At 37.2% G+C, this 16,064-nt stretch overlaps 3 protein-coding genes across 3 annotated transcripts; 2 read left to right on the plus strand and 1 right to left on the minus strand.

Annotated features, from left to right (window-relative positions):
• The first annotated feature begins 1,126 nt into the window (after window positions 1–1,126).
• LOC119084404 (dolichol kinase) lies at window positions 1,127–3,107 on the plus strand. The gene is made up of 6 exons (XM_037194371.1): window positions 1,127–1,332; window positions 1,425–1,678; window positions 1,743–1,963; window positions 2,028–2,207; window positions 2,280–2,766; window positions 2,833–3,107. Exons 1-6 carry the CDS (start codon window positions 1,298–1,300, stop codon window positions 3,048–3,050), a joined length of 1,395 nt encoding a protein of 464 aa, XP_037050266.1. The 5' UTR covers window positions 1,127–1,297; the 3' UTR covers window positions 3,051–3,107.
• A 1,722-nt stretch (window positions 3,108–4,829) lies between these two features.
• On the minus strand, window positions 4,830–6,593 carry LOC119084405 (60S acidic ribosomal protein P0). The gene is made up of 3 exons (XM_037194372.1): window positions 6,469–6,593; window positions 6,173–6,254; window positions 4,830–5,945 (listed from the first exon to the last, which is right to left on the minus strand). The coding sequence occupies exons 2-3, from the start codon at window positions 6,224–6,226 to the stop codon at window positions 5,052–5,054; spliced, it is 948 nt and encodes a 315-aa protein (XP_037050267.1). The 5' UTR covers window positions 6,227–6,254; window positions 6,469–6,593; the 3' UTR covers window positions 4,830–5,051.
• A 1,478-nt stretch (window positions 6,594–8,071) lies between these two features.
• LOC119084406 (gamma-aminobutyric acid receptor-associated protein) lies at window positions 8,072–12,564 on the plus strand. Its single transcript, XM_037194373.1, has 3 exons — window positions 8,072–8,293; window positions 11,780–11,977; window positions 12,053–12,564. Exons 1-3 carry the CDS (start codon window positions 8,204–8,206, stop codon window positions 12,122–12,124), a joined length of 360 nt encoding a protein of 119 aa, XP_037050268.1. The 5' UTR covers window positions 8,072–8,203; the 3' UTR covers window positions 12,125–12,564.
• The last annotated feature ends 3,500 nt before the right edge of the window (window positions 12,565–16,064 follow it).

Raw genomic sequence — 16,064 nt, forward strand, 5'->3', positions numbered from 1 at the left:
CATTGGTGTTGAGGAATTTCGCGCCGCGTCATTCACAGTAACCCACAAAGTGACATTTTCCTTGTACAAAAGCTAATTTACAACATTAAATACATTAAAATTTGAAAATGTAACGAGATCTACTCACTGGCACTAGAACAGTACGCAAATTAGTTTAGAAAACGTTTAAAATTAAAGGTTTCGTAGGTATTGTCAGAACCTGTGAATACATTCTAAAAAATTATTGATTTGAGGAAATTCGACGTTCGTCGCCAACATTCCAAGAACCAAAATCACAACTTTTTGTCAGATAAATATCAAATTTAGATATCCCAAATCAAATCAGATGTTTTGTTTGACTTACAGCGCAGCGGTCCATTTAGCATATTTAACGTTTAATTTACATTTTTATCAAATTTTGTAGCGAGATTAAAGTCTCCAAATCACCGTTGGGGAAATTTGACGATCAGTCACAAACTCAAATATGATTTTTCAGACTCGATCTTTTAAAATAATCTGTGAAGTCTGGAGATTAGATTACCATATGGACCCAAATTTGTGTGTACACTGATCTGACCGTGAAAAATCGATATGTGTGACGTGGACTTAAACCGACAAAATTTTCAAAAATCGATCTGGCGGCAGCACAAAATTAAAGTTTGAAAATTTTTTGACTTCCATAAAATGATGAGATGGACCAGCTGAGTGGATTTCCGGCTGAGCTTTAAAAGAAATAAGACATTTTGTAAAACCGCTACACCCTATTTCATAAACCTATGGAAAGAGGTTCTCAACATTTGTTCTGTCTTTTAGTAGAAGAAATTTCGAGAATTGCGATGATGTGATGATGTGAATGCTCTCGAATTATTTGACAACTCAACAACTCAGTACAGCTCTGCCCCATTCAATTATCCTAATCCTAATGGAGAGCTCAGAAGTTCCACAAATTGTTGGGCTATACACCATCAGAGTTCCTACTAGGAGACCTCACACTCCTTATCTAAGTGAAAGTGGAGAATATTTCAGAAAAAACGACCAGTGCAGCGGTCAGAGAATTTTGAAATTTAACGGAACTTAACGAAATGTACTAGAAATCATCCGGCGAAGGAAAAGATGCGACAGCTGATGCCATCTTTTATTTTACTTTTAGTGGTAGAGAGTGACAAGGACAATGTCACAACATCTACAGTTTGTTGCGTTTTTGTTGTTAAATTGATACGATCAAAGGTTACTATGCAATTCATGCGACTGATAAAGAATTTCATTCAAAAATTGAATCGTTTTGAATTACGAACGTCGTAACATCCACACAATTTCAATGACCGGCAAGGAGACAACCAAATTCCGACTGAGGTACTCAATATCTTCCCGAATTCGATTTGTTTACATTCCGATTTCGTCCATGGAAATGTCTCGAAATTATTTTTGTTCTACCATCATTTTAGACCGAATGCCAGCAACGGTCTTTGGTTGTGCACATTAATTCCGTTGTCGTACATGGCAAATACCTGGAAACATAAATCGTATGTCCAATTCCAAGGCAAAGTGTCCACGATCGTTGCCTTTGGTTTGTTTCTGCAAACTTTGGTGGTACTTTCTCAACTGCGTACCAACAAACCGATAGGTTCGTCAAGAAAATTACTGTCATCACTTCCGGCCGCGTTTACGTCCTTCTTAATTTGGATATGCTTGAATCAAGGTTGTTACCAATGCCTAAACTGCACAAGCCACAACTCTAAAACATTTTCCTAATCTGCTTGCAGCCGCTGTGTTCAGCATAGTTTGTGGCACGTCAGCGCTACTGCTCTATGGTTCACTGTACGTTCACATGCTGAAAGTTCTTCCGCAAAGTTTTACATTCGGTGAAGCATCGGTTGTTGGACAGGGATTCGTTTTGTTCCTGTTAAATGTTGGTCTTCGTTTGTCTGGCCATTCCACCTACAGCGCAAAGCATGACATTGACGACGTTACGCTGATATTACAGGTGAGTCGATTTTGATGGTTCAGCCGTATGTAATTCACAATTATAATTCTCGGCTAATCTGTAGATCGGCCTAGTCGGCGTGACGTTCATCGTGGCTGCGACCCATTTTATCAACATTTTTAGAAAAGATTTGTGGTTTTACGTTCTTGTGGCCATTGTATCGTTGACGGTCAGTGTCTTTCCGATTAAAGGATATCCCGCTGTGGTTGTGCTGTTTTCTTTCCTATTTGCTGATAGCCAAAGAGTAAGACCATGAAAGAACGGATGCCATCAACGAAACGAATGTTTCTCATAAAACTCAATTTTCATTCCACAGATAATTACACTGTGTGCCGCTCTAGTCCTGCTCGTCATAACTGTTATCACGGTCATATGGTTCCTAATAACTAAACGACAATCGAATACCCGAACCCGAAAACTCTTCCACATTTTGATCGTTGCCACATTCCTGCCTGGCATCATATACCAGTGCCAACTGCTGTTCATGACAACCGCTGTGATGTTGGCTCTTTTCGTTGTGCTGGAAACGGCCCGCATTATCAATCTGAAATTCGTCGGTGATGCTTTGAATGAATCGGTCGCGTTGTTTGTTGATGAGAAGGATGCCGGACTGGTTGCACTGACACCAATCTATTTACTAGTCGGTTGTTCGTTGCCGTTATGGTTACATCCATGTCCTTGGTGTCCCATCCGACCTGGTGCGATCGATGTGCTGCCATTATTGAGTGGAGTCTTGTCGGTCGGAGTAGGAGATACGGTGGCTAGTGTAGTCGGATCGAAATACGGACGACATTGGTGGTTGAGTAAGTTCGACCAGTCGACTCATCTCTGATTCGAATTAAATTAAATTTTTCCGTCGTCGATTACAGATGGTGACAAATCGATTGAAGGAACGGTGGCCAGCATTCTTGCGCAAGGGCTGGTGTTGATTGGTTTAGTTTATCTGCAATTTTTACACGTTACTACATTCCAAATTTCTGTATCGGCGGCTGCTGTTATCGTGAACAGTTTGGTCGAAGCCCACACAAATCAAGTGGATAATCTGGTACTTCCGTTGGTGACATTCATTGGGCTCTCTCTGAGTTGAACGTTGCGTCTGTGAATTTAATTTATTTTCAAATAAAAATTTTCGTTATTCTACCGACGTGGCCACGTTGATTTCATTGATGAGTTTCTGTACGAAATCTTGAGTGAAATGCCTCACAATGGATGGCAATTGAATTGAGATATTGACAAGAAATTTTCGAAGAACATGCGAGAGGTCAAGGTCTTACACTCCATGAACAAGACGAAAATGTTCGGTCACATTGGTATTTTAATGTTAGTAGTTAAGGAGGGTGAAATCTGAAATTAAAATTTTTATTGGAAGGTCTGAAGTGCCTGGATGTTCTAAATTTTGAATTCTCATTGCAACTCATTGCAGGATATCATCTAACTAGGATGAACACTAGGTCCAGATCGAACATTCTTTGTCATACAGTGTGACAATATAAGTGTCCCATGGTTCCTGGAATAGGTTTTAGAGCGTAGACTAATACACATGATGCGCTCTCGGTCTATGAATAGAATATTTGTTTTACGTATAGAGTAAATTGCAACGAAAGACTTAAGTGAATTTGAATTAAGGCTCGGAACAAGTGCAAACATACCTGACCTGAACCTGAAAAAATTTGAACCCGATTTTTGTCAAAAACCTGGTCAGGTCGAGTTTCCGATTAGCTGAAATTTTCGTAACAAATTTTCAGATAATCCGAATCCTGAACTGGCATGTCTCAGGTCAAGTCTAAATTAGGTTCGGGTCGAAACAGTCGAATCGTAATTCGAATGACACAATCTTCACTGGCATGTAATGTCTAGTCATTTTTGAGAGAATTTAGAATTTTTTTAAGTGGTGACGGATAGAAGGCTGCACTATTAGGATAGGATGCTAACCTCTTATTCTCAATTTTGGAAGATTCCGTACTATTACTGGTCGTCAGAACTACGTATCACTTCCATTGTATCTATTATCGAGATCCTGCAATGGTTGAACAAAATGTTTAGTGGAGTGTTGGCAGGCTGGTTATTTTGTTTCCAGCGTTTCCAGTGATATTCCGCCCAGTGACTTTTTTTGCTCTAATATAGCTCGACAAATTCGAGACATTTTTTTAGTAGTGCAAGTACCTCGAGTAGCCAGCACGACTTTTTTGGTCGAAGTGATCATCATGACTTTATTCTCATAGTAAATACCACCTTCATCACGACGCTGCAAACTTGTGGAACGACGGAACTGAATAGGTCGGTCTGGACAATACCAATTATCTAATAATGGAATCCGAACTGGACCTAGGTGTCGCCTATGCTCGTTATGTGAAGCCTGAGTCTACCAGGTAAAAACGTATGGAAGTGATTCCGTGTATGGAAATGTGACATTGAGACGAAGTCAACAGACCATCATTTGTTCGGATTATGTTGAAAGGTCCTCTAAGCCTCCGTGAAATGAAAACGGTTCAACTTTCAGTTTTAAAATGGGTTCAGGCTGTTTTCCAGAAGAGCAAAAGGAAAATGAAGGTGAATTTCCGTAGTGGTGGTCGTAAAAGTCGAGGCTTAATTCGAATTACAGACGCAATCAATACAAGGAATAGATCCATTTGAGTCTTGTAGGTTCAGTTCATATACTTCTGAACAATTGTCCATGTAAGAAATATCGCTTCGTGTTGATTCTAAACGTAAGTCCCACAAGTTTAACGCTGAACACAGCCAATACTCACCTTGAATTTCCATTCGAATCTGCCACCACTCTGCGCCTTAACCAGTGAAGAAGCAATATCGAAACTTGAATCGCACCACCCTCGTAAGAGCATCAAAAATGAAAAGTCAACCAACCGAATTTTTAATCTTGCTGAACATTGTGCTTTATTAAACGACGAAATTATCGATTTTGACAAAAATGTTCGGCTCAAATGGACAACAAGGCATCAGAGCAAATTATCGTACGAAATTCCAAATCAAATAAATCGCCATTGTGTACCGTGAAGACACGGGCGAGTATTTATCATCCAAAATTCCACGACAATTTACACCAAACCAAATGCCACGCAAGGATTTTCTAATCGAACAGACCGAAGCCCATATCATCGTCTTCGCTCTCCGATTCCTCCTTTTTCTCTTCCTTCTTGGGTGCAGCAGCAGCTGGTGCAGCAGCGGCAGCGGCAACTGGAGCAGCAGCAGCGAATTTGCTGGGATCTTTAATGTATTCCTTGATGGTGGTTGCTTCTTTGAATTCAACATCGGTTGTGGCAGCAATAGCCAAAAGATTGCGGAAACCGTTGGCAATGCTGTGTGGCACGGAAGCAATGGTTGGGTATCCAACTTCCAAACAAACAGCGGCCAAATTCGCTACACCAGCTTGGAACTTAGCACGTAAGTCTTCTGGTTTGATGTCCAAAATGTCTGGCGAGAAGATTGAACCGGAATCGTAGACCTGCTCGATTTGTAGACCGTACGAGAATGGAGAGATGTTCAACATGTTGAGAAGAGTGGCTTCGGAAGCGCCAACTTTGTCACCGGGCTTCAAGATCGGTACATCGTTGATGATTTCAATTGTTCCCTTGGAAATCTTGGTTGGAATCGACAGAGCTTGGAAGAAAGAAGTTTTCTCTGGACCAAGACCGGTGTTTTGAGCCGGAATGATAACTGGCAATGGGGCAATAGCACCGGCACGAGCTGGAGCACGAACTTTCGATTCGGTCAATTTCTCACGGATATCGTTCAAATCTCCCTTGGTGAACACGAAACCAACGTTCCCCTTGATGTGCGGCAACAACTTTTCCAATGAGGCGTTGTTTTCCAAATGACCGCGGATAGCTTTTCGGATCATGGTGTTCTTGCCCATCAGAACAATACCGGTGCCACGCAACGATGAACGAATCGTTTGCATTTGCTTGGAGCCAACATTGTCAGCACCGACAATAAAGCATTTTGGATATTCGTCGAAGAGTTGCTGGAATGAAACAATTTGATTAGCACGGTCGCACGACAGTAGTTCGTCTGAAAAACTGTTTTTGATTTCGATCAGACGTGAGAGATTTCAACCGACATGATCCAGACATTAGTAGGTTCAGCTATTTCTAGCTCTAATGCCTTGATGGACCATGTTCAGACGTGTAACAATTTTCATCATTCGGAATCAAAAACAGAAATTTTCATTTCGTCTCCACGTTTACGTACCACTACTTTGACAAAGTAGCTAGCTTTCCAGGCTGCTTTGTTCTCCCTGACCATCGTGAATGCGTGGTTAAGTATTTAGGAACTGAAATGACATTTTAGGAATAGAAATTAGCGAACTGTGGTAAACATAACCTGCAACATTGGGAAAACGCTAATCATGGCGAAAATACGAGTTATACGGAGAAAATAAATAGCTGCGTTCATCACCAGGACATACAGCAGCAATTTAGACAATAATTTTCGGATGGATGACCCTGTTAAAGCGAAATATTTTGCAATTTTTTTCGGACACTCACCAAAGCAAAAAAAATGTTACTCGAAGTCGTCACGGACTTTAACTTGAAATGAACGATTTTGGAGAGTTACTGTAGTTTTATGGTGTGAATGTCTCCAATAGGGGTGTGCGATTCAGGTGAAACACGAATTTTGACAAGTAGCCAAATTTTGTTAAACACACTCATTTTTTATCCAATACCAGCCAAGGCATCACTACAGAGTTGACATTTCACACAGTCTCAAAACATGCCCAAATTGTCAAAATTGTGTTTCACCACCTTTGTGATCATGATCTTTAGGTGTACCTAATATAATTTGGCTAAATTTTAAAAATTTGTGTGTCATCGCCTTCGTGATAAACCTCAAAAGTTTCTTAATCCCAATAATCTGGAAAGACAGGTTTTGGCACCCCCTAGACACTTCGACAAAAAATATATGTGAATAGCGTGAATAGTGTTACACACTTGGGTTTTGGCAGGGAGAACAGAAATTTTAACAAACAGGAATATTTTGTTTAACAAAATTTGTGTACCGACACCTTCGTGCTCAACACAGCAGTGTCTTAACCTGTTATTTCACAACCTTGACAAAAGTATACAATGTTCTGAAATAACTCGTTTTGACACCTCTGAGGGCGAACTGAAACAAAATTTATTATGCCGTGTTTTCTGTGTCGCTCAATTACCTCATTTTCTACTTAAGAAAAAAGCAAAGAGATTAAGATGTCAAACTCCGAAAAGGAAATAAGAACCGGAACTCGTAACATTAATTTATGCTCTAAGTTCTAATCAGAATGTTATCTGGACGTTTCATTATCGTGAAAATCCGAAAAACAAATTCCAGTTAAGTCACTTACAATGAATATAAGTCAGCCAGGTATGATTTTATGTCATCTTGGAGGAAATGACAATTTTAAAAACGGATTCTAACGCACCCGTTTTCATATTATTTTGACAAAAATAATGAGTTCGTTCAAGATAAATCGACAGATTTTGAAAAATCGGCCGTACCTGGTATGTACATTCATTGATTGTGGAAATTGTTATCGTCACTACCGCAATAATCGGCGATTTATCTGTCTTCGAGTCGGTTTTTTGAGATAAGAAACTTAAAAATCAAAATCATTTGTTTGGAAATTAAATTTTCGACCGTACTTGAAAAAATTGTTCTTTGAAGAATCAATTATTGGGAGCCCTGTGAAATAGTGCTCAAATCCACAATCTATAGATCACTAAAATGACCGCTGGCGTGACGATCGACGGTTCGGTTTTGTGTGCAAACTAATGACAACCAACTTTGCTTCTAAGGGAATTCCCCGTATTTAGTTCATTTACATTCATTTCAAAGAATTGGACGCACTCACTTATTCATTACTATGTGAAATTGTGAAGTTGGTTTCAATTAGTTTGCACACTTTTCCCCACCATTCCTCACGTTTCCGTCATCAGTTTCACCAAACGAAGAGATCTATTGGTAACTTAACATTTGGTTGCTGAATGTGAGAACTTTCGAATTTGGCGCCATAACAATTCTACACAAAATAGTTTGGTGCTGCCATGACATGCAATGCATTCAGCAATGTTCGTCTATCGTTCGGAGCTCGGTCTACGAACAACAATAAAAAAAAATTATTCTACAAAGACGCAAATAGGTGAAAAGGCACAAATCAATCAAAAGAGCGACGAAGTATAAGTAGAGAAAAGTTTTAAAAATTTTATTTGTGAAGTAAAAAGAAAGAAACGAAGAAAATCCACCATGAAATTCCAATATAAGGAAGAACATCCATTCGAAAAGCGACGAGCTGAAGGCGATAAGATCAGAAGAAAATATCCAGATCGTGTTCCCGTAAGTAGAAAAAATAAAAATAAAAAAAAATTCTCGTCTCTTGTTCATAATGTTTGTTGACTTGCATTCAATTTATTTTTCTTTGTTGGGACAAAAGGCATCTTGATTTCGAAATGTTCCAATATCAATATGTCTGTCCCAATAATCGAATGGAAATGTGTTGAATTTTGTCCTCCATTCGGTCATCGAGTAATTGCTACTAGAGAAAAAAAACTATTGCGTCGTTGGTCGGGGATTGGAAAACAAAAAATTTTGCAGTACAATTTTTCGCGTTTTATGAAAATAACCAACATCATAGTAAACATACTGTAGTCCGCCCAAGGTCGTTAAGCATACACTTCAACATTTTTACATTTAACATTTCGGTTTGTATTATATCGTGAGGTTATTGCAAAAATGAAAATGTAAAATGGCCTAGCGAGAGAACAAAACGTTCGTAACACTCAGAATATGATGGGAGTCATTTTGAGTGAGTAGGGTATAGCATTAGTCATTGCTCGTGTGTCCAAATTTTCCTTCAAATTGCGTAATATTTTTTCAAAATTATCGGTCCTCTGATCGACCAGGTTTTCTTTCTGTCATAACAAAGCTATATACACTTAGACCATTTACGATTCGCTTGCATATATTTATCGATTCGACAAACTCCTTTGTTTCATGTATAATTGAAGTTTATACAAAAAATGCGATTTAAGTTTATGATCGCATCATCCTTATCTATTGTGTTTGAAAATATTTCACAATTTTGATCTTTTTTAGAGGGCAGATGATGTTTCTCACAACATTTTGCTTTGTTTTTCGTATTTTTCTGGTAAACATTTTGTTGACAATATTTTATGCCATGATAGATAAGTATGTGTCTACTTCTACATTGTGTTGTGTGTTTGTTAGTATGACGTGTTGTTATTCGTAGAATCATCTGTGCCACCATATGATGATGGAAGTAACACACACACACATACACAGGTCTTTGCATACAGAAGATACACGAGTTAGAAATCGTTGACTCGTTTCAAAATCATCCAACTTTTTCTTTTTTAATTATCGCACGGACATAGCCGTTTGTGTAAAAATTTTTGTGTTTTGTATGATAAAACGAATTTTTAATTCGAAGAAAATTGAAATATTAGAAACATAGAGGCAGAGGCATATAGGGTGGCTGCATCAAGTTTATCAATAAAAGAACATGATTTGTTCGACCTTACCAGTACATGTCTGGAAACTGGTGCGTCCAGTCCACCCTTTAACGACAACTAACTTTCGTAGACATTTTTGAGTAAGGCCTGATCTGAGTTACTCCTGTGGGAAGATCAATTACTCCAAAGATTGGATTTTTTTCATTCCTTTACCGAATTCACTTTTAGTTGGTTTGATCCATGACGGTATGAAGAAACTTTGTGAGATTCTACTCACTACTAAACAGAAGTCAATGAAGAATTCACTGATTCTCGGCACAAGCTTCAAAGCCTTCCCGAATATATGATTAGCCAAATCGAGTCTCACGACTTTAAAAAAAACGAACTCCAGGTCTAGTCGACCTGTGCAAATATCTGCTGGTCTAGTCGACTGGCTGTTGCTAATCATTTCTCTTTCAGATGGGCCATTGAGTACATCCAGTCAGTCAAATTAAACAACGCAAACGAACTTAACAGTCGCCGCTGTACTCCTCAACCACGTTATAAGCATATCGTCATTATTAATGAATTTATTTAAATTATTTTAATTGTTATTTGCAAATTGTCAATTTTATTATACCGAAAGTAGTCAGGGGGCCTATGCCATTGATGAAATAAATAAATAAATATTATATAGACAAAACAGTATTTGAGGAGGATGTAAACCTGGAGATAGGATTTTCCATTCAAATTAATTCAGTTCGACATTGGGATTAACTCGAATGTCTTCACTCTTCATTGCAATGTCCCTTTCCATATTTTTTATTGTATAACATTTGTGACACGCGAAAAAGGGCTACAGTCAGATGCAGTGAAATTTCAACATGAATTTGCTTCAGCTGTTTATCAGCTGATCCACACAAACAATCAAAACTGTTTCTACATCTTTATACGGTTTTACCACTACCACGCGCATACGTGTAGCAACGTTAACCATATCCACAAGTATAAACAGTTTTGATTGTGAGTGTTGATCATCTGAAAAACAGCTGAAGCAAATTCATGTTGAAAATTCACTGCCTCTGACTGTACCACAATATTTAACGATTGCACTTATGGTCCCGTGTTATGTGTGTAAGTGTAAGGCAAAGTGAAAGAAAATTTAATTTTTCTTGGCAACGTTCGCAACAATTTTTTTTTGTTATTTACGCAAATATATGCCCGACCGACCAAACTTTCTGAACATTTATGAAAGTGTTGGATAAACGACAGTCAGCTGACTTCTGTTTGCAAAACACACACACACACACACAAAATATCGAAAAATCTATAAAGGAAGTTAACGCTTATCACGGTCGAAATGCGACCGTGCCAAATGTTCTTTTTATAAATTTTGCAAACGACTGCTTGTATATACCATAGACACCATAGCTCAATAAAGTTAGTGGAATTCGACCTTTACTTTCGAAAAAGCTGCATGACGTTAGATAAGGTTATAAGTGCTAGCTGCATCTGTTAATTAAATCAAAAGTTCATAAGTTTTTGGTGTCTTATTATCTTGCGCCAATAAAGTTTCACGATGCGAGCTTTGTAAAAATGATCTGTGGGTGGAATGCGAGACCCGTTAACCATTTACAATGCATGTAACTAGTGTGAGAAGACAGGTTAAGTAGGAATAGTTCAGGAGGCATGAGTTGGATCTGTTCTTTAGATTGTAAGTGGGAAGAGAATACTATCAGCCTAAATGTCAGCTGCTGTTCTCGCCCAACTTTTATTAAATTGAATTTACACGAAGTGAATATGAAGTAAATAGAATTGAAAATTCAGTCAATTGTCTTTGGGATAGGTATCTAAGCACAAAGACAATTGGGTCGAAGCGTCGAAAATGCCAGCGCCTTTGTATGTTTACGTAGATCTGAAGTTAGATTTGGTTGTCTTCTGTTTGTGTAAAGTGAAACGAAATCCAGGGAGCACTGACGGGCTGTTGGCTCAATTTGTAATGCAGTTCACATCTTAGAAAGAACTTTACATTTTCTGAAAGGTAGCACCGAGATCGTGACTAGGCTTAGGCATATTAGGCTTCACCTTTTATCTTGGGATATTGTTTGTTGTTGGCTGAAATTAGAAGCACTTTTTCTTGAGTACCACCTGACAAATTGGGTATGTGGCGTGAGGTCTATGTTTGAGAATCACTCGGAGCTTCTTTTCTCGAAATAAATGTTTTTACAATTCTTCAACTGAACTTTTAAAAATTCTCGAAAATAGCCCTGATATCAACGCCATCTAATTACTCGATCGTTCCATTTATCATTCTTCGAAGCCAAAGCTATTAACTGAACTAATTCGATTTGTTTTCGTCCACTTTTTTCAGGTAATAGTCGAAAAGGCGCCAAAAGCCCGCATTGGTGACCTGGACAAGAAGAAATACCTGGTGCCATCTGACTTAACCGTAGGACAATTTTATTTTCTCATTCGCAAGCGAATCCATTTACGTCCCGAAGACGCGCTATTCTTTTTCGTCAACAATGTGATTCCGCCAACATCGGCCACCATGGGATCGTTGTATCAGGTAATTAAGCGAAACGAATGAGACAGTTGGAGTTTTAACGGATTTTAATTATGTTTGTCCATCATCATTTTGTAGGAACATCACGAAGAAGACTACTTCCTTTACATTGCCTATTCCGATGAGAATGTATACGGTAGAAAGAATTGAGAGGAATGTTGTTAATTGGGACTTGACTGCTGTATTTTTGCGTAATAGTAGATACAGAAATTTTGTGTTTCGATTCTTTTAAAATCTTTATCACTAAACAAAATGCATAAACTTAGTAGCAAAATGTCTCTGTAATTTAATTGAAACAGTAAAAGAAACAAAAAACCAAAACAAAAAAAAAATTTAAGAAAAAGTTTAAAAAACAAAAAAGTTTTCCTGCCGTTAGATTATAGCGGGAAAATTTTAAATGCAAAAAAAATGTTATTTTCAGATTTTAATTATATTTTGTGTTGACTTTATTATCAGATCACTTTAGCAATTCGGTTGGAATTTTTTGTCTTTTTTTAGTTTCATTTTTCTCTTCCTCTTTTGTTAAATTTTTAAACAAAAATAAAATTCAAAAATATTGGTCGTGTCCGTATAAGAAAGCGAGAAATGAAGTGAAAAAAGGTGTTTTTTTTGTTTCTTTAACCTTTGTTGGTGATCTATTGATCTTTCCTCGGTTTTTTATTTCGTTTTTTTTTCTGGTAGGCTTTTAAGCACAACGTCGTTTCCGGTTTACGAAATGATTTGTGTTAGAACTGCGCAAAGTGTGTGAAATTTGACAAAAAAAAACTGCAAATAAAAAATGTGGCGAAAAAAATATTTTTAATTTTTAATTATAAAAATTTTTGTAATATTTAAGGGAATAAAAAAAATTTAATTTTAAAAATTCAAAAATAAAAAAAAAGTATTAAAAACCCAAACACCACACATGCGTGTTCTTTACTTTATACAATCTGGATAACCATTTTACTGGAGAGCACTGGCAATAGAAGGGGAACACTTCTAGTTTCTAAAAGAACAGGTTAAGACACGTACGAAGGCAGCTGGCATCCAGACTTAAGCGGTTGGAGTCAGTGGGTAATTTATAGTACATACAAAATCATTTTATTTATTTCATCTTTAAAAAAAAGTTCTGTTTGACATGACCTGCGTAACTCTAGCTTGCCTTAAGAGGCACCGATTCTTAGCTAAAATTGTAGCCTACATTTTGGTGCATCATATTTCATTTTTGATGATATCTTTCCATCAGAATCTTTTTTCAAAGATGTACGACCGCAATTCCGACCACAAATGTGTTAGCTTTCAACAGAAAATATATTTGGTTGTAGTCGTTCGACCAGCTCTAAGAAAAGTGAGCAGTTTAACGAAATTTTCATAAACTGCCCAGCCCACGTTTCTCAGAGCCGGTCAAACTGTTACAACCAAATGTATTTTCTGTTGAAAGCTACCACATTCGTGGTCGGAATTGCGGTCGTACATTTTTCAAAAAGAATTCTGATGGAAAGATATCATTAAAAGTAAACTAAAATCCAGTATTTAAAAATAGCCCTAATGTATGCTTTTCTGCAAAGCACCGATGCCTCTTAAACAATTCAAAAGAGCTACTCCGCTTCTAAATTCGTGGAGACACCACTAGAAAATTTGGGTGCCACTGTGGCTGATAAAGTAGATTATCAAAACAGACAGTAAACACAGAGAACTAACATTGCAGCATATATCTGGCGTTACTGTGAATCGGACACCAACCAGTCGATAGGTATTTGTTACCCAGGGAAAGAATAGTCGGGAATTTCATTTCGATGGTGTTGTAGCCAGAGCGTAGAGAGGGCCACAAGTCGCCCGAGAAAATGAAATTTCCTACTTTTCGTTGTAACAATGAGTGTTCGCGCTAGGACCAGTGCTATGATTACTCCATATGACTTGTGTATGTGTAGAACATTAGAATTACAGTCCATAGAACACTTATCAACGCTCAGTAGACTAACGAAAAATCTCTCTTTTGCTCTTCTATTTCATGGTATGAACATGTGCTACGTTTACTCTTATTAGGAAAATTTACTGCTCCTCACAAATTACCGAACAATAGATAATTGTCATATCTAACTAGACGAGTTGAACTCAATGTTCAAATTACACGCAAATTACACCAAGGTTCTTTCTACGCTCACTGAAAACAGTGCCATTTCCCATTTTTGTACTTCGGTTAATTTCGATTCAATTTACCTTCTTACTTCCATAGGTTGACCATAAAATCGCTATTTAAAAGCTTACAGCGGTTTCTCTACAGAAAAAATAGGCTTCTTATGTCATGAGAAATATTAAGATCAATGAACTCGTTGCAAACTTGTAGACCACATTTAGGAGGAAAAATATTCGTTTTTTGATGATTTCTCTGAATTAAAATCTTCTTTTTTTGAAAAAGTAAAACTAAAATGTATTAATCCTCAAATCAATGTTGTAAAAGGTACTTAGCTAAAATTGTAGCCTACATTTGCGTGTCTTGTATTTCATTTTTGATGATATCTTTTCATCAGAATCATTTGAACGTGAGCAGTTTAACGAAATTTTCATAAACCGATCAGTTTTCTCAGTTATTGCGGTCGTACACTTTTGAAAATGAATTCTGGTGGAAAGATATCACAAGTAAACTAAAATCCAGCATTAAAAAACGACAAAATGTATGCTTTTGAGGAAAGCATCGATGCCTCTGAATGGTTTTACTTTTTCAAAATAAGATTTTGGTTCAGATAAATCATCAAAGAAACATACATTTTTTCTCCTAAATGTAGGCTACAAATTTACAAAGGGTCCAAAATTTGCAAAAATTTGCATAAACTGCTCAGTTTTCTAATTTTATTTAGATTGACATTAGATGGAATTCTCTGCAGCAGTTTTTCAGCTGATCCACTCATACAAAGAAAACTACGTAAACTTGTTTATAAGGGTGAAACAATGGAAGCTTTTTAGCTAAGTATACATGCCTCCTAATATCCTAATAGAATCTGTGAAATAAGTCATAGTCACGAGTCGATGGGAAAATCCTAAATCAGTAACATGAATCCTTAAGTTAAATTCACAGCCGTCCTTTTTCCAGCCGTTTTGCCTACGTTTTCCAGCACGACAGAGTCAAATAAACCTGGCAGTAGCGGTCCATTTTTGAAACGTCAAATAAGGCACCTAATACTCCGTATGAAAATGAACTAAAATGAACACTGACATAAGTTGAAAAATTTAATTCGCAAAATAAATGTGGCTACTATATAATTCAGGTCCCTAGTCAAGAAAGCGCTCCTGCCTGGGTTACTTTAATCTGCCGTGGTTTTTAAGACGTTTAATGACAGTAAGAATTAAAACAATGAAAAAGTCGTCATATGACACGTAAATGGAGACAAAACCGATGACTGTCAATTCAACTTTAACGGATATGGATATAATGACTTCTTCCCTGAATCAAAATTTACCGGTAACCAAAAACGTAAAGCTGAATTTACATTTCTTCTAATTTATTCTTCTTAATTTCTTCCCGATCTTCTGTCTTCATAACTTCAATACCAAAGAAAAAATAAACAATAAGATTGTCATGTCTCTAGCACATAGCTATCCGAAAAACCGTGAAAACAGAATATATAATGTCGCACTGTAAACCAAACACATCCAAGGCTAACATATAATAAAACATTTCTGTCAATGTGTTTGTGTTAAAAAATGTCTGGAGAGTATACCGACCATAGGCATCAAAGTACATCATTTCAGTAATACGTTAACTGTAGTTCAAATCGTAACTACCCAGTTAAGTGTTTTTTATTCGGTAGAACAAAAAAAGTGTTCAAAACTTGTTGAATAACAATAATAAAACGTCTTTCAGTCGAAAGTAGTAGTAGGAAAAAACGTAGCCTCCCTACGGAATCGTGAAAATAAATTACGGAAATTCGAAATTTTAATTGAAAGTACAACAAACTGGTGCGGTGTTTTAAAATTTGTGATAAATTTGTGTGTGCGGCATATTGTTTTTGTGAGGAAAGGTGTACATTGTATAATAAAGCGCAATTGGATTAATTGATTACGGAACGTTTACAAATCAAAGCCGAAAATCTGGATTTTGGATTATGAAGCT

Source organism: Bradysia coprophila, unplaced genomic scaffold (genome assembly GCF_014529535.1).
Source record: "Bradysia coprophila strain Holo2 unplaced genomic scaffold, BU_Bcop_v1 contig_732, whole genome shotgun sequence".
Lineage (NCBI taxonomy): Eukaryota > Metazoa > Arthropoda > Insecta > Diptera > Sciaridae > Bradysia > Bradysia coprophila.

Bases quoted from the DNA above. Each gene is read 5' to 3' on its own strand.
- LOC119084404 (XM_037194371.1), top strand. From the start codon at position 1,298: ATGACCGGCAAGGAGACAACCAAATTCCGACTGAG. The intron at 2,208-2,279 runs GTAAGACCATGA...TTCATTCCACAG, and splicing joins TATTTGCTGATAGCCAAAGA to ATAATTACACTGTGTGCCGC. The intron at 2,767-2,832 runs GTAAGTTCGACC...CGTCGATTACAG, and splicing joins CGGACGACATTGGTGGTTGA to ATGGTGACAAATCGATTGAA.
- LOC119084406 (XM_037194373.1), top strand. From the start codon at position 8,204: ATGAAATTCCAATATAAGGAAGAACATCCATTCGAAAAGCGACGAGCT. The intron at 8,294-11,779 runs GTAAGTAGAAAA...CACTTTTTTCAG, and splicing joins AATATCCAGATCGTGTTCCC to GTAATAGTCGAAAAGGCGCC. The intron at 11,978-12,052 runs GTAATTAAGCGA...ATCATTTTGTAG, and splicing joins CCATGGGATCGTTGTATCAG to GAACATCACGAAGAAGACTA.
- LOC119084405 (XM_037194372.1), bottom strand. From the start codon at position 6,226: ATGGTCAGGGAGAACAAAGCAGCCTGGAAAGCTAGCTACTTTGTCAAA. The intron at 5,946-6,172 runs GTACGTAAACGT...GTTTCATTCCAG, and splicing joins GCTACTTTGTCAAAGTAGTG to CAACTCTTCGACGAATATCC.